Source organism: Caretta caretta, chromosome 2 (genome assembly GCF_965140235.1).
Source record: "Caretta caretta isolate rCarCar2 chromosome 2, rCarCar1.hap1, whole genome shotgun sequence".
Classification (NCBI taxonomy): domain Eukaryota; kingdom Metazoa; phylum Chordata; order Testudines; family Cheloniidae; genus Caretta; species Caretta caretta.
Genome location: NC_134207.1, coordinates 64,972,313 through 64,997,151, shown reverse-complemented (window position 1 = coordinate 64,997,151; position 24,839 = coordinate 64,972,313). Strand labels below are relative to the sequence as shown.

The following is a 24,839-nucleotide window of genomic DNA, read 5'->3' as shown; positions in this document are numbered from 1 at the left end:
AATCAATGGGAATTCCACACATGGAACAACTATATAACCGGACCCATAAATGTCTCATTAAAAATTTTAATCAAGAGAATTTTGACAAAGTGAAAGTTCAAAAAGTATTTTTCCATTCAACCAGATGAGATCAAAGTTAGATTTCAGCACATTGACCCAAACAGAGATAAATACTCACGACAATTATCACTGATATACAGGATAGTTTTATACAATTATTTGTTCAAGCCAAATTTGCTACCTTTGTACATAATTCAAGGGCTATTTCTTCTTTGAAGTCTTTGGAGAGGGAAGAGGCTAACTGACTAAAAGGCTTTATTATTATTTTGCTGTTGGGCAATGGCAATTAGAACTTTAAGAATTGGCTATTTATTATACTGAGGTTTAATGTGTTGCTGATGATGTGAATTTCAAAATTTTGGAAAGGTACCCAGTACATTAGATGGGCACTGAGTATTTATTTCAAATTTATGCAATATCAGTAAGTACTAAAAGAAAAGCTCAATTTAAATGCAAACAAATTAACATGTTATTCTAAAAATTGAATACCCCTAACGATTTAGAACAAGATTCACAAAAGGACTTATGTGCCTAACTGCCACCTCAGGTGCCTAAATCCCAGAATCAGGCACCAACAGGATTCACAAATCCCCGCTCAGCTATCCCTGGGACCCTGCAGGAGCCTAAACTCACTTAGCATTTAAGTGTTTGCAGTAAAATTTCCCTAAGTGCCTATGTTTCTCCCTGTGAGCATGCACATTGCAACCCATGTCATGAGTCCAGGCACCTAAACTCCACAGCAATGCCTGAACCAAGAAAATATAGGCATTCCTCTGACTAACTTACTTGCAGTGCCCAATCTGGTATGCATGCTGAAAACTCACCTACTGGATTGGGCCCACATAGAGAAGCTTACACAAAATGCTGTGGGAAGGGGAGGGGAGGAAGCTCTTCCTCATAACTTTTAGCTCAGTGGTTACAGTACTCTCCTGGGATGTGGGAGACCCTGGTTCAAGTCCCTTCTTCACCTGCGGGGAGAAGAGATTTGAACTGGGATCTGCCACCTCTCAAGTAAGTGCCATAGCCTCTTGACTATGGGATATTCTGATGTGGGGGCTTCCCCAGTTTTTCCTGTTGAAGCCGTTTATCCACCCCTGTGGAGAAATAATTAAAGAAAAAAAAATTAATTGGAGCAGAGGGACTGGATCCTGCGCCTTCCACTTCCCAGGTGAGTGCTCCAAACATCATGCTACAGTGTCATTCTCATGCTCTCTTTTTCATCTCTAGCCTAGTGTGGACACTGTCACCCCACCTTCTCACTAAAATAGCATAACCACCTAACACCAAGAGAGGGTTTCCCAAGAGGATAGAGGTGCCTTCCTGTAGCGCAGATTTAGGCACATAGAGGGAGGAGCTTAGCACACATCTCAGCTTGGAATCTTTCTTTGGCTACGTTAGGTGAGAAGCTGACTAGAGTACTGACTTTTGTGAATCCCATTCTGAGGGGCCTGTCTCTCCACATTCATTATATAGGAAGCCTAGGCACCAAATTCAGGCTTTGTAAATTCCAGTGATTCACATATAGGATAACAAAACCAGTGCATGTCATTTTCCTTTGATGAAATGAAACTTTCTATGAGCTTGCATTGTCCAGTAGAGTGCTGGGCAATAAGATATGCACATTTCTGGGCGAAAGTCTGGGACTAGAGAATCTGCTGGTGTTCTTCTGCAGGGTAATTCATGAATAGGTAGCTAGTGGTATTCACTACTGTGTAGCTGGGATCAAGTTACATGCTGGAGGCTGTGTGAATTTGGTAGGGCCCTACCAATGGGTAGATATTGCCCTTACCCAGTATTAAGTTAATAAAGTTGTTGCCTGCTACTTAAGCTAATTAAGTTTCTGTCTTTCCCACATGCATGTTCTGAGCAAGATAGTGTTCCACTCATGTGGCCCCATTACAGGGGCAGCTGCATTGTTTTACATCACATACAAGTTAGGTTTATAAAGTGCTTTGGAATCCCGCAGGATGGAAACTATAATATAAATGTAAGGCATCATCAAAAAGTTGATGAAGTCCTTAAATTGTAGGAAGAAAGGCACCCTCTCCCCCCCCAACTGAAATGTAGCTTTTTAACCACATGGTATGAAAAGGAAAAAGTTTTCTTTTACAGTACCTCCATGATGTTCAAGAGCATCTTCCTGTGCTAACTCAGTGTTATCTAAAAAGAAAGATATATTTACTTGCTTTGTTTAGATTAATCAGTCATAAAATAGCCATGGAACACAGCAGTAACCAAAATACCCCGAGAGTAAACATTTAGCTCTACTCCAATTATATTCCAGATACTAATACTAATAGTATTTGTAATCATGCAACATTATGTTTAACGACTGAATACTGTTTTATAAAACCATACATCCACAATCTACAATAGGAATCCCCAGTCTTGGAAACATTTATACACGTGCTTAACTTTAAGCATGTGGGTAGTCTCGTTGTCTTTGGTGGGACTATTTCCATAAGTCAAATGAAGCACGTGTGTATTTGCAGGATTGGGGCCTAGGGAGTTGTATTTACAGCTATAAAGCAAATAGTATTCCAAGAATTAAGGCAACAGATTTTTGCATTTAATCAAAATAATGTTTCTACATATACTATACATGATCTTAAAAAATGTATGCTATTATTTTTCATTTTCCTTGTGGTCTCAGAAACAGGGTAAGAATTATTTCAAGATGAAAGGGAAGATAGAATTATGAACTTGATATTGTTTTGCAAACTATATATTTTTTAGATGAGAACATGTTTGGTTGATAAAGATAACTGTGTTGACACAATATACTTAGTACTACATGACTTGCAGAAGTCTAAGTCAAATGGCATTCTGATTAAAAAATAGCACTAAACAAATACAACTTAGCACATACTAAATGGATTAAAAACTGGTTGACATTTGAAAAATAACTAATGAGGACTCATCAGCTGGGGGTACTATTAGTGTAGTCTGGCATGGATCTGCTCTTGTCCTAGTGCTATCTATCAGTGACCTGGAAGAAAACACAGAATCTTTACAAATAAAGTTTGCAGATTAAACAAAGATTGGTGAAGTGGTAAATAAGGACAGGTCATTAATAATAAAAGGGATTGGGACTGTGTAGTAAACTGGACTCACTTGAACATTTAATATAGTCAGATGCAAAAGATAATACGAGGAACAATGGATTGTGGGTCAGACTTACAAAATGAGGGAGTATATCCTGGAAAACAGAAACTCTAAAGGAATTTAGGGGTCATGGTTTATAACCAATTGAACACAAACTCCCAGTGCAAAGCTGTGACTAAGAGGGCTAGCACAATCCTTGGCTGTATAAAGAGGGCAATATAGGTTAGGAATAGAGAGGTGGTATTACCTGCATATAAAGCATCCGTTGGAATACTATGTCCCTGTGTTCCATTATTGTAATGAAATGTCTTGGTTTCCATATTTTGAAAAGGATGCTGACAAATTTGAAATGGTTCAGGAAAGAGCTACAAGAATGATCTGGAGTCTGGAAAACCTGCCTTAAAGTGGGAGACTAAAGAAGCTCAGTCTATTTCATTTTTCAAAGTGATGGTTAAGGAGAAACAATCACAATCTGTAGCTACCTCTATAGGAAGAAGATTTCTTATAGCAGGGGGATCTTAAATTTAACAATGGCTGAAAGCTGAAGCTAAACAAATTCAAATGGGAAAATAAGGTTCAAATTTTTATCAGTGATGGTAATTAACTACTGAAACAATTTACCAAGGGATGTGGTGGATTTTCTTATAGACTTTAAATCAAGATTTGATGTCCGTTTAAAAGGCTGCTCTAGTTTAATCAGAAGTTATTTGGCTTGCTGCAGGAATTATGGGTGAAATTGTATGGCTTGTGTTATGCATGAGATCAAACTAGATAATCATAATGGTACCTTCTGGCCTTAAAATCTAAGGATCTATAGTTACTCCAGTTTAAGAGTCACAAGTGAGCACAGAAAACTCCTTACAGGTTAAAAAAATCCAAAACACATGGAGTGAAATCCATTAACTTCAGTGAAGCCAGGAAGTTTTATCATTGACTTCAGTGAGGCAAAGATTTCACCAGTGGTGGCCTAAATTTTTTTCACTTACCAAAATTAAACAGAACTGCTGTTTTGCAAAACCAAAGCCACACCCAGATTTGCCCATTCCTCATTACAGACTAACATTTACAACATACACCAAAAACTGTTTATTATGCCGAACTACTTGAGACTACAAACCTGAATACCATATATAATATATACAAATAATTTTTAATGAGAGGTTTTTTAATAGTTTACAAACCTGGAACTTCTGACTCATATGCTGGCTCTTCTAAATCCATGTAATATTCATATGGATCTGTAAAAAGACATTTGCTGTTTTTTCATATTTAATGTTCTGATATTTTAATGGGTGACAATATTCTGGCTCTCAATCACTGCAAATAACCCCCAACTTCTCCATGTACATAGGGAAAACTGGCCGAGAATGAACAACTGCAACTGAACCTGCAACTGAACCTGTGTGGTTGGACTCATGTATGTTTGATAGTAAAATTCCAGACAGAACATATGTTTTTTTCACACACTGATAGACTAAGAGGAGGAAGGAAGGAAGGAACCTATGGTTGGATATACTAAAAGTGAATGCATTGCTCTTTGAGTAAGGTCTTATGTATTGTGAGTTTTAGTATCTTATTTAGTTGATTTAAATCAGTAAACAAAAAGGGACAATGAAGCAAAAGAGAATTAAAGAAAATTATCCACAGAAGTAGACTTTCATTATGTTAGTTTCATTAATGGCTATCACTCAATATCAAGTTCATATGTAGGCTGTCACCGTGCCTCAGCGGATCACAACTGAGACTACCAAATTCAAGAGAAACTGCTGAGAAATAGGGCAGACATCCCAAAACTGGTGTGTTTCTTCCACAAGCTATACCATACCAGCAACAAAAGTAAATTTCTGTCTCACCGCACTGGCTAACAAGAAGTCAGAAATGCAGCCTCCTTAGGTATTCCAGCCCTGGATTCTACAATCAGACACTAGATTTAATGATGAGTGGTTATTTAAAGTCAATTTCAAAGGGTTCTTCTGATCCCAAAGGACCAGCCACATACCCAGATCAATATATAACTCAGATCTTCCCCAATAATCACGCTTCCCCAATAATCACGCTAATCCTTTAGTATCTAATATCTAAAGGCTTATTTATAAGAAAAAGGTGAGAGTTAAAACGGATTAAAGGAATCAAATACATACAATAATTGCAGAGTTCTTGTACAGTAACTCCTCACTTAAAGTTGTCCCGGTTAACCTTGTTTCGTTATTACATTGCAGATCAATTAGAGAACATGCTCATTTAAAGTTGCGCAATGCTCCTTGTTTGGCAGCCGCCTGCTTTGTCCACTGCTCACGAAGAGCAGCCCGTTGCAGCTAGCTGGTGGGGGCTTGGAACCAGGGTGGACCAGCAGCCTCGCCATCAGCTCCCCGAAGTTCCCTGTGCGGCAGCCGCCCAGCAGGCTATCAATTGCCAGCAGTTCAGCTGTCCCACCCCCACTGCCATGTGCTGCTCCTGCCCTCTGCCCTGGAGCCTCCTGCTTGCTGTGCAAGGGGGGTGTAAGAAGTGCTAGTGTCAGGGTGTCCCCCTCCCCTCACTCCTGTATCTCATCTCCACAGAGCAGGGTGGAAGGGACATGACACAGCTCAGGACAAAGGGAGCTTGCTGGCAGCAGCTGCTGTCTCAACTCGCTGATCTACTTAAAAAGGCAATGTACTTAGAGTGAGGTCAGCATACTTAAAGGGGCAATGGCACATCTCTCTGTCACACACACATGGTGTGTGTCTCTGTCTCTCTCTGCCATGCTGTCTCCCCTCCCTCCATTCATGCTGCCTTGTAGCGCGTGAGGCTACATGAGCAATGTGTTAATCTTGAGGCCTCAGCAGAGTGCTAGTTCATCATTTAGCAGAAAGGCATTCCCTGGGAAATATCCCATCCTCTTCCACCCTCTGACTTCACCACCTCAACCGAGTTTCACAATCATCATTGCTGTGTACAGTATTAAATTGTTTAAAACTTATATTGCGTGTATATCTATATATAGTCTTTTGTCTGGCGAAAAACATTTCCTGAGAACCTAGCCCCCCCATTTACATTAATTCTTATGGCGAAATTGGATTCACTTAACATCGTTTCGCTTAAAGTGGCATTTTTCAGGAACGTAACTACAGCGTTAAGCAAGGAGTTCCTATAGCAGGTTTCAAGCAGTGATGAAATAAACGGCTGGCTTGTAAAGTCTCTGGGTGCTTCCAAATCATTGAAAGGTCCTCAGTCTCTTGGTTAAAATGCTCCCATTAGTATAACTCCATAATCCAGAGATCAGAGCAGGAAAGAGGCAAAACGGAGATGCTTCCAGGGCCTTTTATAGCTTCTGCCATGCGGAGGGAAAGCTCTCAGTCTTTGTGCCTATATTTTTCCACAAACTAAATGGAGTTCAGTACCACATGGTCTAGTCACATGCCCTTGCATGCTTCTGTATGCATCCGATGAAGTGAGCTGTAGCTCACGAAAGCTCATGCTCAAATAAATTGGTTAGTCTCTAAGGTGCCACAGGTACTCCTTTTCTTATAGCAGGGGCTATTACCCATATTCTAGCTAGAATGTCCACACGAAAGTTCATCAAGTGAAGATAGGTTTCTTCCATGGCCTATTGTGTTCACTGATGGGCCATCAACTAAAATATTCCCTTCCCAATGTGCTAGCTAGACTGGATGTAAATACCTTGTGCGTGTTACCCAGGAGCAAACATTTGAAATACAGGTATAGTGTCGATATTCATAACTCCAGATACAAAAATGATGCATGCATAAAAATAGGATGATCACACCAGCAAACCATAACTTTTCTATTGACACCTTACATGACATACGTTGTACAAGATCTGTTGCAATTATATAACAGTGGTAGCAACAATGATCTACATGGTCATATTTTTATCAATGTAAATTATCCATAGAAGTAGACTTTCATTATGTTAGTTCCATATGTAGGCATAGGGCCTAAATTTCAAGAGCAATTTCACAGTAAGAACAAGAGGGAAAAAAATGTGGATTCCAAACTTTTTATAGTTATATAAGGATGCCCATATCACAATAAAATCCTCCCATTTACAGCTCACTTACAAATTCTACCACCACTCTTGTCTATCAACATACATATAGAACCATTACAACTAAACAATAGAAAAAAATCAAGTCAGCACTGGTCTGGTGACTAATACATCTTTGCTCAAGAATAGGGAGACAAGATTATGGGAAATTATACATTAATCTATGATGTACCACAGAAAGAGGGGAAAAAAGTTTTCATTATACCATTAAGAACAGTCAGTTAAATGACAGGACACCACCATTTTTGGCTGTATTTTTCAAATATTCTTTGAGGTCAAGGTCAATATTGCTTAGTGAATCAGCTACCTGGTTAAAGGGTTCTGGGATAATAGTCTCCATACAAAACTGTCACTTGCATGACAAGTCAGGTTTTCACCAAACAGTCATGGAGGCAGGAGTCTTGAGAGCAAAGCTTGCTGTTGACAGCATTAATGGAAATAACATAATGAAAGTCTACTTCTATGGATAATAATTTTTTAAAAATTCTCTTTTGCTTTATTACCCCCCCCTTTGTTTACTGATTTAAAATAAACTAAATAAGATACTAAAACTCTTAATACATAAAACCTTACTCGAAAAGCAATGCATTTACTTTTAGAATATCCAACCAGAGATCTTTTCCTAGTCTTTTTAGTCTGTCCATATGTGAAAAAAACATGTTCTTTGTGGAATTTTACTGTCAAATACATATTCTAGACAGCCAGGGGCATACGTTGAATGCACTAAGTCTTTCTGCAGCTTCTGCACTATTGAAGACAGATCCTTTTTTTTGATTACAAAAATTCTTTCCTTACATTATTAATTTTAAATTGCAAACTTCTTAGTCCATTCAAAGGATTCAAATACCTCAGACAACAATATAAAGATTTTGGAGCAGTACGAAGTGTTTTTAAAATCACAACTCTAGATTAGTTCAGTGATTTCTATTTAGCTTTTCTGTTTTTATTTTTAGCAGTATAGCAAAAAACACCAGTATTATGGAGTTAAGAAAAAAAGAGTCATACCAGGAATTTCAACTGCTTCAGGCTCACCTACTCCATGCTCCTCTACCTGATCATGATTGTCAGTTTCTGAGACACAAAAATGAAAGAAGTGTTTTCAATTGTGTGTGTGTGTGTGTGAGAGAGAATGTGAGTAAGATTTTACACACACACACACACAAATAAAACTAAGTAATGACAGAGTCAAATTTCAAATAGGCTTCAGCACAGCCCCTAAATTTCCACAGTAAGACCATCTGGAGAATATAATAAAAACGTGTAGGTAGAAGAAAGAAAATCTAAAGCAATCAAAAAATAATCTTGTTAAAAACAAATAAAACAATTGGACTAATTAATATGCTATGAATTAAAATGCGTTAATCTTGTCTTGATTTATGAAATATTTATATTTGGGAATAGCTTTTGCTGAGGTTTAACATGTCACATATCTACACCAAACTAAAATTTAGATGGAATCACACTCTTAAAAGGCATGCACTACATGCACTTCATAAAGTGCAATGTACACTCCCGTAGGTGAACAAAGATGTATTTGTTTGTGAATATTTGCCAGTTATGTTCTCAGTTAATGGTTTGTACACACAAACGCAGTAACCGGCCTGTCACAAAAGAAAGGCCCTAAAAACTTCAATGAGAATTTCTGACTTGTTACACTTAGATAAGTTCCATATATTAGCTCTTACTATTTCTATAAGAATCAACTAGAAATATTTTAATTGGTTCAGATACCTTCCTGAATTTGTTTTAGTATTTCAGATACTTCAGGTATTTCATCTTCTAAAGCTCCATAAAGGTCATCGGTTGTAGGAATTTCAAAAGCTTCTTGGTATACTTCATCCTTCTCTTGCCGTGCATCATTTAATCGTTCCTCTGCACCTTCCTCATGCTCGTCATTTAATCCTTCCTCTGCACCTTCCTCATGCTTGTCATTTAATCCTTCCTCTGCACCTTCCTCATGCTTGTCATTTAATCCTTCCTCTGCACCTTCCTCATGCCTCTCTCCTGATTAATAAGTACAGAGGATGTAAACACCATACCCAGCACCCGCTGAATTAAATTTCCAACAAATAATCCACATTCAAATTTATCTCTAGTAGTTCTTAGACATTCCCCTAAATAAGTAGGGTCTTAACCATTATCAGAATGAACTTCTAAAATGCCTGTACATTGATCCACTCGAGAAACAGCTAGGAGAGAGAACCAGTGACAGATGACACCATCCGTATCCTCTCTTGCTATGTCAAGATATAACATTTTGAAACATTACTTGTAGACTGGTCAATGGGAGCGACAGGTACTCAGAACCTCTGAAAAATCAGGCCCGTTATTGGGCTTTATTCCCTAGACCACCTGGGCGTTAACAACTTGTTGGCTATCCTCCCACATATAGTAGAAAGGAAATACAGTACACTATCATCAAGAATCTCTCTCAAATTTGTCTAGTCTGTTGTGCTGTTTATAAATTCTCTGGTGACTGCGAAGTCTGAATTCATACCAGCTTGTGAATGGAGTGCTTCATGAAGAATGGCCTGAATTTCCTCTTCCAGTTCTGCTTCAACATTCTTGTGCTCTAAATGGGTTATAAAATATGTCAAAGATAGGTGCAAAGGATAACAAAGTTTGCACTTTGAAACTGTTGCAATTAGTTAGTTTGTAGTAAAAAGATGGACATATTCAGTAAAGAAACTCCTTGACCTCATTAGATCATTGTAGAGTTTTCCTATCATCTCTGTAATTAATTGGATTGGAGGTAGGGGATGAGATAAAATAGGTTGCATTTTTTTTAAACAGTATAAATGAACACCTTTGCCAGACTTCTAGCAATTTCACTGAAGATGAATTGAAAGCATTTGCTTTATGCTTTTTAGTATGTCATGAACATCAACTTTTCTGTACAACTTTAAGTGACAGTATCTCGAGTGATTTCAGATAGTTGCATTCCAGCTGCCATATAGTAATCACCAAGAACTCTCTGGTGTTAACCTATATAAACATAAACATACACAAGAAAAAAAAAATCAGCCCCCACAACTTTTAAAAATAAAAATGGCAGGCACTGAAAAAAATTGAACTGCTTCAAGTAGCAGTAAAACTCTGTAATTTACCTGACCCACTATTACGTTTTATGGTTCTAAAACCCACCACATTATTTCAATCTCTTAAATAAAACACTTTTACCTTATGGGCAATGTCGTGTGTGTGTCATGCTGTAGGGACAGCAAAATACTATCCAAGTCAGTGGGGTTTTTGTTTTGTAAAAAAAACAGGTAAGTGGTGTCAATTTTTCCACTGTTAAGACTTCCCAAGCAGTTCATGCCACATTACACACAACAGTCCCATTTCTGACCCCTTTATTTATGATTAAACCTTTGTCTCACGCTCCCTCACACACCTGGTTTTAAAAATTGCTTCAGATGATTGGTTCTCCTTCCAGCAATTATATAGCTCCATAAATAAGATGTGAATACAGAATATTTTCCAAAGCAGTACTACAGGAGTTAAAAGACAAGCCTGCAAAAAGAAAGTGTATGTATGCGTGCATGCACGCATGCGCCTTCAAGGACATTGTTTTGTAAGTCTTAACTTTATTTCACCTCTCAGATTTACGGGGCTCTAATTTAAGACAATACCCACACACACAAAAAAAAAGAAGAGGTGATAAACAGCAATACATACTGTATTATCAAATTGAGCTTTCAAAGGTGTCTTGGTGAGAAAAAATATGCCATGTCCATATTATTTATTGCTTCCTTTATCATCTCTTTCATGTGATAGAGACAGAAACTGATTACTACAGTTAGGTATGTGCAACCGCTCATTTGTGTACACGTAACTCAGTTACAAATACTTAATGTGCACAGGCTAAACCAGAAATTCACAGAAGCATGTGGCCAGGTAGGTGCGCAACTACTAGGTAAATACAAAAATACTCAATTTTAACGAAGACATAGAATCACAGAATATAAGGTCGGAAGGGACCTCAGGAGGTCATCTAGTCCAACGCCCTGCTCAAAGCAGGACCAATCCCCAATTTTTGCCCCAGATCCCAAATGACCCCCTCAAGGATTGAACTCACAACCCTGGGTTTAGCAGGCCAAGGCTCAAACCACTGAGCTATTTCTCCCCCCTCCCAACATCAAGCTCTGAAAACCTATGTTGAGTCTGCAATGGTTTATACACAATAACATCTTCCTGCACTGAATATTTGGCCTACACTGTTACTAAAGATACCATTTCTTCTTACAATATGCAAATACTGGAAGGAAGGTTGAGTGTTTGACAGTCACCAGATTTACTCCTGGGGGAATTCTGCACCACTGCGCATGTGCAGAATTTATGTCCCCTGCAGATTTCTTTGCTTCCCCGCCGAAAAATGGCTTTCTGACAGGGAAGCCATAAGAGCAGTTATAAGACCCTCCCCAGCAGTATGCTTCAGGTGTCCAGGGCAGCTGGCAAAGAGGTAAATCACCATGGGGTACGGGACGGGACTGGGGAAGAACCAGCTGATGGCTCCTACCCTGCGCCGGGCTCAGCTCCTAGTCCCAACTGGGCTGGGGAGGACAGGACTTCATCTTCCCCTTCAGTATCCGGGGCTATGTCAGACTCACCCAGATTTCTCTTCTGGCTGTAGGAAACTCTGCAAACCCTCCTTCCTCCACTCCCCCCGCGCCCATCGCGCCTCAGCTGCAGGAGGAGGGATCACTACAGGGAGCTGTTCCCCCATCCAAACCCCCCTCATACCCAGACCCTTCCACTGAACCTCACCCCTCACCCAGAACCCTCCCCCCGCACCTGGATCCCCACTCTACCAAGCCCCAACCAGCTGCACCTGGATCCCCCCCATACTAAGTCCCTCCATACTTGACATGGAGAGGCAGGGCTCTGTGGTGTTTCCGGGGCAGGGCCCTGTCCTTGCACTATGTCAGGGTTGGGTGCAGCTTCATCGCTGAGTCTGTGTCCCAGGGCGGGGGGAGCTGCACAGTGATCTCCCACCTCCGTGCAGCCAGTGTCCTGTGATCCACAATGTCATGCTGGAGCCTTCATTTATTTGACAGATAAAATTTTCAGAATTTTAAACTACTGTATGTAGAATTTTTAATTTTTTGGAGCATAATTTTAAAAATTTTGGTGCAGAATGCCCTAAGGGGTAATCATTGTAAGTTCCAGAAAGATAGGTCCTGGGTTTTAAATATGAAATTTTGGAACACTATATTTCTATCAATTGAAGAAAGATTTAATTTCCTATTATGAAGCGTGCACACACACACACAATGAGATATGGAAGAAAATACTAGTTTATTAATCCTTATATGAATCTTTTTCTGGATTTGAAATTCAAAGATAAAGGTAAACAAAATGGCAACTAATAAGTCTTTGTAAAAACCAGTGACCCTTAAATGCCTTCTGGCTCTTCAGTTTTACACACACTGAACATATACTACATAAATTCATGTCAGCTTGAGCTACCTGAGCTTCTCAACAAATTAAAATATTACTCGTAAAATGGACTAATTTTTCAGAAAGGAAGTCTTTTAGTCCTTGTCCAGAGCCTACTTCACAGTGGCTCAAACTGAAGAATTTGTCTGAGCCAAGAAAGATGGAATGGGTTAATCTTTAATGCTTAAAGTAGGTAAAGTACTATTTATAAATAAAGTATTACCAATAGATTTCTTTTTTTAAATACTGATGTCTATTACAAAGATTTTAAAAACAAACCACAGAACTCATTTGCAAAAGTTTCCATAAAACTTTTTTTTGCAAAAAAGTTACACTATATAGAGGGAAGTGTCAGATAAATTTAAGATTATATAATTAGATACTTGAATTTAGAATTTCAAAAAGAGTAAGTGACAACAATGGATTTACAGACACTGGGAGAATAACTGCTTAAAGGAATATACCAAACTGTACTCAATTCAATTTAGATAAATGATTTTAATATGCTTTTTAGATTAAATAAATTTAAACACTGAAGACAAATGTTAACATTTCCGACATAGGAATTTAGAAAACACACCAGATCTTTGTTTCCCTAGGGTGCTTCTTCTGATAAGATTATAGACATAGGATAGAAATTATTTAATACAAAATTGTAGGATTAAGTTGTACTATTAATATTAAATATAAATCAATTTATAATATTAATATTTATATTTATTATTACACCAAGTAGGTACTATACATGTTTGCAGAAAGGACCACTCAAAATAGTTAACTTGCGTAATAATACTTTGGGCACTTATGCAGTTCATGCATTCAGATCACTTAAAATCAGTGTGGGAAATTGAAAATTATTAACTCAGCTTTTAAATGAATTGTATAGCAATATTAAATGCTGTAGGAAAACCAGCAACGTTTGTATGTTTGGATGAAGTGCATATACCTGGTATCTTCAGAAAACATGGAAATTACTATTTAAAAACTCTATGAATTTTATTAATTGTGGTACAAGAAAAATAATTCGGCTTTTTTAGCACAGACTCTTAATTTCCAGTTTATTAACAATATGCCCTACATTTGTAACTCATTCTGTATAGTCCTATGCACATATTCAATAGGATGTGCTTTCTCAAGGGATAGAAAAAGATGCAGAAAATCGGTTTTTAGAGTCCAATCCATGCATTGTGGCTGGTAGTAAGTAATACTTGCTAGCAAGCACTTGTAAAATTAGGTCTTTATTTCCTTGAATTCTGCGTAGGACTGGTGGGTTTTAATCTTTGTGATGTTTTAATCAGGAAATCTGTTCCTGAAGGTAGATTCTGAACGTAAGTACAAGTACTTGAGTAGTACGTAAGTACTGAATGCTTAAAATATGTAACACTGATCAAACTTTGCCCAGTTATTGAGCTTAAAATATTGCAAACACACAAAAAGCATTTAAATTACAAAAAGAAAATACCTCTTTTTGGGGTGGGTGGGTGTGTGAGTGTGCAGTGCAAACCACTGTGTGGTCCTGAGCCTAGTTTGGTGGCCTCTTGGTATTACTACAATACAAATAATAATAGCAGCAGCAACATTATTAATATTTATATAAAGGGGCATTAATGATGAGTTTACAATTGTTTCCACACTTTTGTTCCAGCAGCTGAGCCAAATATGAACTCCCAGTATAAACTATTATATATGTTATAAAAACAATTTTTAAAAATGTTGTTCTAATTTAAAAAACAAGTTTTATGCCTTTTTCCAAGTCACAAACAAATTCTATATTTGGATATTTTGTCCTCTAACCAGGAGAGCAATGAAATCATAAGAGACAGCATTTATGTACATTTTTATGTATTGTACTACCTTCATGTAACACTTGGTGGAGCAAGTGTTAAATTAAACTTTGAAGACTATTCAAACCAGCAAATCTGCTCCCATTTTTGATTAAGTACTCTACTACATCTATATGCATATCAGCATTTGTATTCTTAGAGAAAAATGTACTGGAACAATACTATACAAATTGTAGTCAAGACTGTTTACAGATGCTTTCTGTTGTATGAATTAACCAGTTAAGAATTTTAATGTTTATTGATTTTAGAACAGTTACTTAAAGTGATTCCTGAATATTCTGTGAATGAATTACTACAGTAAACCGACAACTATTAAGAAGTAAAATGGCAAATGTTGGCAACAGAAAGAAGGGATTTTTTTTACCTGTAATGAGAGGTCATGCAATTTCACATCCACGCAGACAAAAGGACCATAATTCAATTGAAATTTTTCTTGCCTTTTGTTGTCATGTACAGTTTGTGAGAGACCTTACCTGATTTAACGAATGACTGCTCTGCAGGTTGAATGGACTCTTCAGATTCAGCTGGTGTTGGCTGTGCTGGGACAGATCTTTCTTTAAGTCCTGCATTTTTCAGTTATAAAGTTAACTTTAGGCTTTTTTTGTCTTGATTTAATTATACAGCAGCATGAGATAATCTTGATAATCAGCATGAGATTCAATTATATTATCAGTAAAACAAATGGACCGTATAAGCACCTGAGGATTTACTCAAACAATGTACTGTTCTAGGTTGTCCCTAACAATACATTCTCTGCAAAGACTAAAGCATGTTGAGAGGTTATTTGAAGAATACATAAACATAAATTTAGAAAAATGGGTAAAGATGCCCAAACTTCTTTCATTGGTATAAGTTTATTGAACAAAATCCACACTGATTTAAACACATCACAATACTGTTCATAGGCTTTGTTTAGTATGAAAAAGTAATGTATGCTGATAAAAACAGACATTTCTTTTCACTTCACCTATTTCCAAATTTAAAAAATGGTACGTGATTTTTTTTAAGCTGTCTTATCTTGAGTTCTTCTAAAAAGTTTTCATAACACATAGCTCACAATAAAACAATTGACTAGGCTCACAAATATAGCTCAATAAATTGTAAAGAAGGCTACAAGCCTAACTGTGCCTTCAGATTCAGCAATCTATCCTTTAGTTCTCTTCAGTCCATAAATCAGGTCTATGAATTCTGTAGCAAAATTATGATTCACAGAGTTCTGGTACAAAGGTTTCCCCAATATAGTAAGACTTGCCGCACAACTAAATAAGTGCCTTTGGATCTCACCATAATGGAAAACAAGGGAGATGCACACATACAGTGATCAGTGCCAGGGTAAGAGGGTCACAGAATTTCCAGGTGGGAAGATCACCTAGTCCCATCTTTCAGGTGTCCAGTGCAGAATTGGTACCTAATGCACATTTACCACTTACTTTCTAAAACTAGACTGCATAAGTGAAAGGTCTGAGTCACTCACATTGAGAGATTGAGATCTTAGGATGTAAAACATTCTCAAGGATATCCTGATAATCAGGATAAATTTTCCTCTTCTATAAGAGAGTGGATACAAGCCAGAGTTCTTATTCAATAACCACACTATAAGGTCTACACGCTTCCTGTATTGTTCTCATTGAAACATATCAGATTGTATTGTCTCTCTCTCATTAATAGAAACATTCATTCCTAAAATGTCAAACTCATAAAATTTCAAATTGATTATACATCAGGATTTGTTTTAGGATTAATGAAATCCAGCATTAGTCCCTGAACAGCGTTCATTAGGGCTCAAACAGGTCTAATTTTTGAGGCCTCAACAATGGAGGCGGCAGTGAGAACTTTAGTTCCCTCAACTCTATTTTAGGTGTTTTTAGACAGGATTATGTTATATAGGTTTTTTGAATTCATTCTCAACAAAAAACTTAGCCTAAATGAACAATCAAAAGATAGAGAAATGACCAACTATAAGTATTTCAACAGCTCTGTAGGATCTTCTTTCTAATAGTTACAAGCACAGATGAAACATGTCAGTACTTAAAATATTTGAAGCCTGATTTAAAAAAAAACAAACAAAGCTGCAGTTCACCACTCTGCATACTAACTCCTCCTCACTTATAAAAAACCAACACCATGGCAATTCAGTCGTCTTGCTGCACACGCCAAAACAAACTCTTAGTTTCAGATCTCTCACAATATCAACTGCGTTTACAAACTTGGTAGATCAACAGAGCATAAAATATATGTTAAAGTATGTGCTCGTGTCTTGGTTTCGTTGTTTCAAGTTCTCCATTTCTCTTTAAGTATAAACTGGAAGAGCAACAGATATGCTGTAAGTATGTGATAGGAAGTCAGGAAGCAAACAAGTTGCTCCAAAGTGAACTACACCATACCCCTTTAAAATTGACTTTAAGCCACCACTTCAGTTCCATCAGCCTTTTTACTATTTTTCTGTTTAGAGCAATTTTTCTGAAAGCTAAATCTGCATTATATACCTTAATTTCACAACCATTTCTGGGCTATTCTGAACCATTTTAATGTACGTAAACAAGTACTTTTATATACTTAATGGGATATTTTAAATTACTGTGATACAAGGATTGTTTAACTCATATCTTTTATACTAATAAAGCTCAGGTGTTTTTAAATTACACGGAACAACATGAGCAGATTGTAGCAGACCAGCAAATCCAGAGTTAAAAGATTAATATTGCATATTTGACTTTTTCTCTATAAAAAAACATAAGATTGACTGGGTCACTCTAGTGCAACATATTTATGCAAGACATGCCTTTGGGTTTGTCTACATTACTTGCTGGATCGACAGGCAGCAATCGATCCAGCAGGGGTCAATTTATCACGTCTAGTGAAGACACTATAAATTGACCGCCGAGAGCTTTCCCGTCGACTCTGGTACTCCACTGGAGCGAGAAGCGTAGGTGGAGTCGACGGCGGAGTATCGCTGTTGACTTACTGCAGTGAAGACACCGTGGTAAGTAGATCTAAGTACGTCGACTTCAGCTACTCACGTAGCTGAAGTTGCGTAACTTACATCGATCCCCACCCCACCCCAGTGTAGACCAGGCCAAATGTCCTCAGAATATGCTCAGAGGACCAACATCTTTCAGAAAGAAGGTACACTATGATGAACAATCTTCTGTTGAGATGTTTCTTGTAAGTATCATTTCCTTGATTGAAACAGGGCACACATTTTAGTTTCAGGCTCTTAAACATGCCTTTATACAGTAACAACTGCATTGGATTTAGATGTTTGATTTTAATGAAATGTGTTTTGAGACACAATCCCATGTACTAGATTACAGTGTGACTGATCTTTCACACACCATGTATGTGTATGTTTATTCCATATAAAACATATTAGAATTCACAGAAAAACGTGAATTAACAATTACAAAGAAACATGACAGTCTGAACTACATTAGAAGTTGTCATGAAGCTGCTTTCAAAGAACAGCATCTTAAGTAAGGTTCCAAGGCTGCAAAGTCTTACACACGTGCTTAACTTTATGCATGGGAATAGTCCCAATGAAATCAATGGAACTTCATGTGTGTATAATCTTTGTAAGATTGGGACATAAGAGGATTGTTTGGGGTTTTTGTGGCTTTTTGGGGGGGCACGGGAGCGTATGAGGGAGAGTTAATTCTGCCTTTTTTCCTCAATGCCACTCGATGCGTGCAACTTAAAAATACATACTTGTACATATTCTTAAATATAACTGCTCTGTTCACTTTGAAGACTTTTTTTATGGCAAGTGAAAAAAGTTATTTTTTATGTATACTGAGACATCTGTTCCGGTTTCCCAGTTGGAGAAAAAAAGCAATCTAAAGTAATTGATACTGTTAACTGTAATGTGGCAGTTCAGAGCTTGGAAGAGATAGAGGCATTAGAGAATGGTATGACACTCAAATCTCCACCTCCCTCCACCCAGATGTACTTTTCTCTGTTACCAGATATAAGAAAAATGTTGATGTACACACCCTCAATCCAGACATTGGAGGGACCCTAGATGTAATCTGCCAATAGAAGTACGTCCAGTACCTAATTACAAGAAAAGCGTTTCTCTATCAAATATTTATCTTCATTTCCAGCAGATTACAGTGGAGTAAGAGATAAGAGTATTAATATTGTTACTGAAACTTAAATTTAGGAGAAGTCTGGGCTTGTTATGCAAGAATAGATGTCCAGTCCCATTTCCAAAGAAGATTTAGAAAAAAATTTTTAGAGCTGTTCTGAGAGATTTCTATGTTCACTCCCACATTTTTGCTAATCTAAAATGTACCCTGATCAGTACACAGGTGTGTATATATACACTTTATATTTATATTTTCCCAGTATTTAGAAAGTAATTCAGTATGTCATTCCTCCTAATTGTGTCACATTGTACTGTAGTATTTGCCATTGTTTTTGTTTTCAAAAATATTGTTTCCTTCACAGCACTATATAAAGGTATTAAAGCACCATACAAATATTAAGCCTCAATACAACTAAGCATGCATATATGTACTGGATCAACTGAGAGACAGAAGTGAAGTAATTTATACAAGGTCACAGAACAGTTTATGGTAGAACCAGAACTGAGGTGTCAAATTCCAAAACCTTGCTAGGGACCACCAGCCACTATAGTCAGTGACCCTCAAGTATCATTTTCAGATTTTGTTCTAGTCTCTTGTAATTTTATTGTGCAATGATTCAGCATATAATCAATTCTATTTGTTTGTACAATAAAATCAGAATTTGTACAATAAGTATCTCTTATCATATACCAACTAGAAATTAAGTACAGATTTTGTAACATACTGAAATACACTATTTCTGAAGAAAGTTTGTAACATCCTATTTACCCCAATTAATAAGACTCTTGGATACTTCTCACTCTTCATTGCTGAAAATAAAACAATAAAATACCAATCCAAAAAGTGAGCTAATGTACAGAAGTAGAACATTTAGAATTATTGTAGGAATAAGCTATTCTATGAGTGGCTACAATACACAAGTCTGTTCTCTAACCCAGTCCAGCCAAAATACAAATAATGGTACAATGTTAGCTTCCTGAAATTTGATCAGCAAGCAACAACTCCCATTTAGACATCTCAGTAAGTGGCTAGATTTTCAAAAGCAGTAAGTGCCCAGAAGCTTCCATTGAGAAGGGAGCTGCTGGCTTCTGAGCACTTTTGAAAATCTGCCCCCAATTTTGGCTGCTGAATACTTTTGAAAATCTCACCCATAGTGACCTAACAAAGGTTTCAGACAAAAGATGAAGCCAACACAACAGTAATTTAGCATAGTAATAGCAACACAAAGCAAACGGTCACAGGACCATTGAAAAACATTACAGCACTCAATAAAAGCATCAGACTGTGACAAATGTGTTTCTTGACACTATTTCTAGTTTGCATGTCTTCTAATGAAATGAGAATTAGTTTCTTACAACAAGAATTTTCAACACTTGCATAATGTCCAGGTTGACCTCTAAATAATACATTAATAAACTTCTACATATGATCCACAATGTTTTTACACTCTTCACATATCTACAAGAAAAATGTAACTTTAATACAAAGCAAGAGACATATATTTAAAGGGTTAGATTGGTTTGATATTTTATGTAAAAAAGAAAAAAGTCAGATTTCAAAGCTATACCAACAATTTTTAATGTACAGGACTTGTGATCAAATACATTATGTACACATTTGAGCTCCACAGCAGATATATTTGTTGTGTGTTTACAAATGCAAGTACACACATAAGCAGTCTGCATAACTGTCACTCACACTAATGACTTTCAGAAAAATTGTTACTAATACACTAAATTATGTTACCAATACACTGAATTTTTCTCACCATCAAACTCCTATTTCTGTTTTTTCTTCTCATCTTCCTTTGCTGAATTTTCAGAAACTCCGGAAGGGATTTTAGCTATCTTTTTAGTTACTGTGTCTTTCCCTGCTTGAGAAGGGGTAACCTCCTTTTCAGTGGCTGATTTCTTCATAGTTTCATTGGGTTTCACATTTTTGTCTATTCCTGATTTTTCATTTTCCTTGCCTTTCTCTTTTTTAACCTTGTCAGAATCTTTCTTCAATTTAGCCACCTCAACAACTTTCTTAACCTTTCGGTCAGCAACTTTTCCTTCCATGGCCTTCTTTTTCTTTTCTACAACTTTGTTTTCCTTCTTCCTGGATGCTTCTCTCTCTCTTATTTTCTTGAGTGGTTCTTTAATTGCTTCTTTTACTTTTCAGATTTTCATTTAAAAAATGAAAAACGTTAATTAAGAGCACAATGTTTAGATCATTGAACACAATTTTGTGCAACTTATCTGCATAATTCAATGACAATTGCAGCTCCAAACCTGAATAATCTAAGATGACCACCCATATTATTTTTCCCCCATCTAATGCTGGCATAGCTAGCAGATTACTTTTTATTCTAATTAACCCATAACAAAATTAATGAAATATTTATGCAGAAAGATATCTTGATGCCTAAAGATTTGTTAATTAGGACTGCAATTTAAAGCTATTAATACATTTATAAAACTAAACAAATTAGATCTGAGTTTAATACTGAAGTCTGAAATCATGGAGCAGATGCAGAAAATAAGCATCTTATATTAAACTGCTGTATTTTCAATTTCATCCACTAATAAAACTACTTTTCTATACCTGATACCGTTAATTTACTTTTACGGAACACTCAGGCTTTTCAATTACTTTGTCTAACACCTCTTTGATCCTGGTACTTTGAATCTTACATGATAAAGCATTGTATTTGTAAGACTACCTTCTTTAAAACAAGATCTACTAATGAATTTTTCAACCTCATAGATCAGCAAGGAAATTTACAGTAACTAATATCAATAGCATAACACTTTAGGGACACTGTCACCTTAGTTAGGCCAAAGATTACAAAAAAAATTAATTTGAATAGGAAAAAGTTTGAGACCACAACAACACTATTAGTGAATTAAAACCAGAATAGGGAGTACTAGAAACTGATTGTAAAAAACAAACAAACAAAAAAAACCAAAAAAACCCCAAACTGATCCGTCTAGTTTCATTGTACAATGAAACGCAAATGAACAGCATGAGAGGTAAATCTGATTTTAAAATCTTGGCATTTTAATCAATAGCATTAATATACATACATTTTTATTCTGATTTTTATCTTGACATTGTCCCTTTCATACTTAATTTGTCTTATTTATTTAAATTACAATAGCTTAGGACTATGATGCAACATTCAGATAACATGCTAACAAAGCAGATCAACACAGCCTTCTCAACTACTGAAAGTACACACACAAAAAAAGATTATCAGTTATATTTTAAAAGGGGAATACTACTGTAAGGTATTTGAAACTGGTAGAAATTTTCAAACGGGGAGGGAATGTTTAGGGGTGGCCAACCTGTGGCTCCAAAGCCACATGCGGCTCTTAGAGGTAATATGTGGCTCCTTGTATAGGCACCAACTCCGAGGCTGGAGCTACAAGTGCCAACTTTCCAATGTGCCAGGGGGTGCTCACTGCTCAACCCCTGGCTCTGCCACAGGCCCTGCCCCCACTCCACCCCTTCCTGCCCCCTTCTCTGAGCCTGCCATGCCATTGCTCCTTCTCCTTCCACCCTCACCCGAGCCTCCTGTATGCCACCAAACAGCTGATTGGGAGGTGTGGGGAGGGAGGGAGAGGTGTTGATCCATGGGACTGCCGGTGGATGGGAGGCACTGGGAGCGGGATGGGGGAGCTAATGGGGGGCTGCTGACATATTACTGTGGCTCTTTGGCAATGTACATTGGTAAATTCTGGCTCCTTCTCAGGCTGGCCACCCCTGGTTTACACTAATGTTTGTCCTCAATTGTCATTAGGATTTAATATTTAATTTCCTTAACAATATGCAGAAAAGGTGATTCAGCAAAATAAACTTACTCTGATGCTATTTTCATACTTTGTGCAAAAAAAAAAAAATCATCTGTCAAAATACCTTTCCACTTCATACATAAACCTAGAAACTAGAAAAATGTTTTGCTTACTATGACGAGTTTAGCATAGAAAAAAGTAATTTACTTTCAACCCTGTTCACACCTACAAATAAAAGAAATTAGTCTGGTCCTCTTCCTATTAAAAGCAATAGTAATTTTTTACCTATGTAATTTAACAGAAGCAGATATTCAATTCTTACTCAGGAAAGTTTCCCCTTAAAGCCTACCGGAGGTTTTGCCAGAGTAAATAATAGCGAAAGCTGTAATGTAGTGTATTACTAACTGATTACCTGTACCTTCTCATTACGTTTTCTGTATATGAAAAGAATATACTCTTTCAATTCATAAAACTTATAATTCAGCCACTATATATCCTCTCAACAGGTTCTCTAAAGGATGTACAAAGACTAAAGGCATTTCATAACATTCCTTCACTACAATACCATACAATTCTTCAGGAAGAACCCAAACAGAACAAGTAATTAAATGGCTCATTTATTAATATTTTCAAAACAAGTTATTCCAAACACAATGCAAAACAAAAGCTATACATTTCAGCTGGCATGCAAGGATAAGAAAAAACAGTATTCATATGTGCATGAGAGCTTTCCCCAGTAGACATTTTTTCTAACAATCTTTCCACTGTAAATTAACAAAAAAATAATTTGGTACTCTAGCCTTAGAGGAAAAAATTATAACCAATGATGATGTAAAGTTTGTTACATTCAACAAACAGGCTGCCCAGTACAGAGTAGTAGATGCAATACATTCGCCGGGAATAATCTTTCTTCAAATAAGACTAGAATTGCAAACAACCCTTATAATAGGAACAACCACTAAACTCTACTTTAATTTCTAAACCACACTGAAGAATTACTGGATGAAATTCTATGGTTTATGTTCGGTAAATAAACAGACTATATGATCCTAATGGTCCCTCTTCTGCCCGAAGATCAATAAATCCCTTAAATATCTGAAAACAGTAAAGATGTCACTGAAGAGGATTAAGGACAAAGCAAAATCGTGGCATATATTCAAAATGTATCTTTCTACATACACAATATGAAATAACAAAGTTGTAAGTCATACTCAGCGAAATCATGCAAAAAACTTGCACAAAGTGTTTTTGAATAGATTTACAGTTAATTATATCCTGGATTAGGAAAGCAGTCAAATTAGCTGCAGATGGATAAATGGAATTTGAAATTCTGACTGAGATAATTTGCAGGGTATTTGTTTGCTGCGTCTCCAACTGAAAAGACAACCATCACATCTAGCATTAGTAGCCAGAGTTCAATTACCTGGTTTGCAAATCTCATGCATTTCAGGCATTAGAAATTATTTGCACCAAACTCACTGACAAAAAGCATTAAGTACCTTTGGCCTTAGCTTTTCTCTTGTCTACCCCTCCTGGCTCCTCTCCTGATGTTTGTAAGATGGAAACAGGTTATAAACATATTTTGTGATATTCAATACATTAAGCAAACAACATACATAATTTACCAATCTAAAGCAACAACATTTCATTGGCTCTTTATGGTAGAGTTCCAGATTTCTTCCAAATGCCAACCATTTCTAAATATATTTTGAGTAATATATTTGTTAAAATAAGAACTCTTTACTGTACTTCCATTTGTTGGAGACAGCATGGATTGCAGGACTGGGCTCAAATTAGGGTAAGATGTTCATGGAACAGTTAAATGAGTCCCACAAATACCAAGCATAAGCAGACCCCTGCACCCATCACACAGACAGCAACAAAAGGAGAATTAGACCATTACCACCATGGTGATGGCAGCCTTCCCTACCAACGAGCAAGCTTACTTCAGTAGACGTGTAATCTGCTACGGCATAGCCAGCCAGTGAGATGAAGACCAAGTACAGTATGTGTCTGGGGCTATAGGTACTTTAACTGAAACAACTTTCAAACTACTAAACGTATCCACCAATCGATTATATGAATACTTTTGGCCTCTACAGTTAAACTGCGTACTTTGTGCTGAAAACTGACAAAAAATGTCTTTATTGTACTGAAAAAGACTTTTTGAACTGCTGGCCCTGCAAACTTGACCTGAGATCTGAAAGCCAAACTGTGTTCTCGCCTCATGATTTATCAGTGATAAAATAGTTAAGGCCTACTTGGCTGGCAAAATTATACTTGTGTAACTTTACTGCCTCCAGCGAATAAACTTACAAGAACCAAATAAATCACTCAGTTGAAGCAAAAGGAGGAGTACTATTGAGCTGATGGAGATAGCAGAAGTAATAAAATGTATTCAGCAAACTTATGAAGCAAGTAGATATGAAAACACATTTTAAGCTGTTTAATAATTTAAAATGGTAAAAAAACCTGGTTATTT

General features: G+C 36.9%; 1 protein-coding gene across 16 annotated transcripts in view; it reads right to left on the bottom strand.

Moving 5' to 3' along the window:
• The window catches only part of ASPH (aspartate beta-hydroxylase), a 201,194-nt gene that overhangs the window by 111,758 nt on the left and 64,597 nt on the right, over positions 1–24,839 (bottom strand). For 11 of the 16 annotated variants that reach the window (XM_075125190.1, XM_075125174.1, XM_075125184.1 and 8 more), the window contains 6 exons: positions 14,970–15,059; positions 9,711–9,785; positions 8,945–9,217; positions 8,219–8,284; positions 4,347–4,403; positions 2,176–2,220 (listed from right to left, as the gene is read on the bottom strand). In XM_075125190.1, coding sequence (XP_074981291.1) covers positions 2,176–2,220; positions 4,347–4,403; positions 8,219–8,284; positions 8,945–9,217; positions 9,711–9,785; positions 14,970–15,059 — 606 coding nt within the window. Of the gene's footprint in view, positions 1–2,175; positions 2,221–4,346; positions 4,404–8,218; positions 8,285–8,944; positions 9,218–9,710; positions 9,786–14,969; positions 15,060–23,856; positions 23,902–24,839 lie in introns of all 16 variants that reach the window. The other 5 variants (XM_075125180.1, XM_075125183.1, XM_075125187.1 and 2 more) reach the window with 3 other exon arrangements.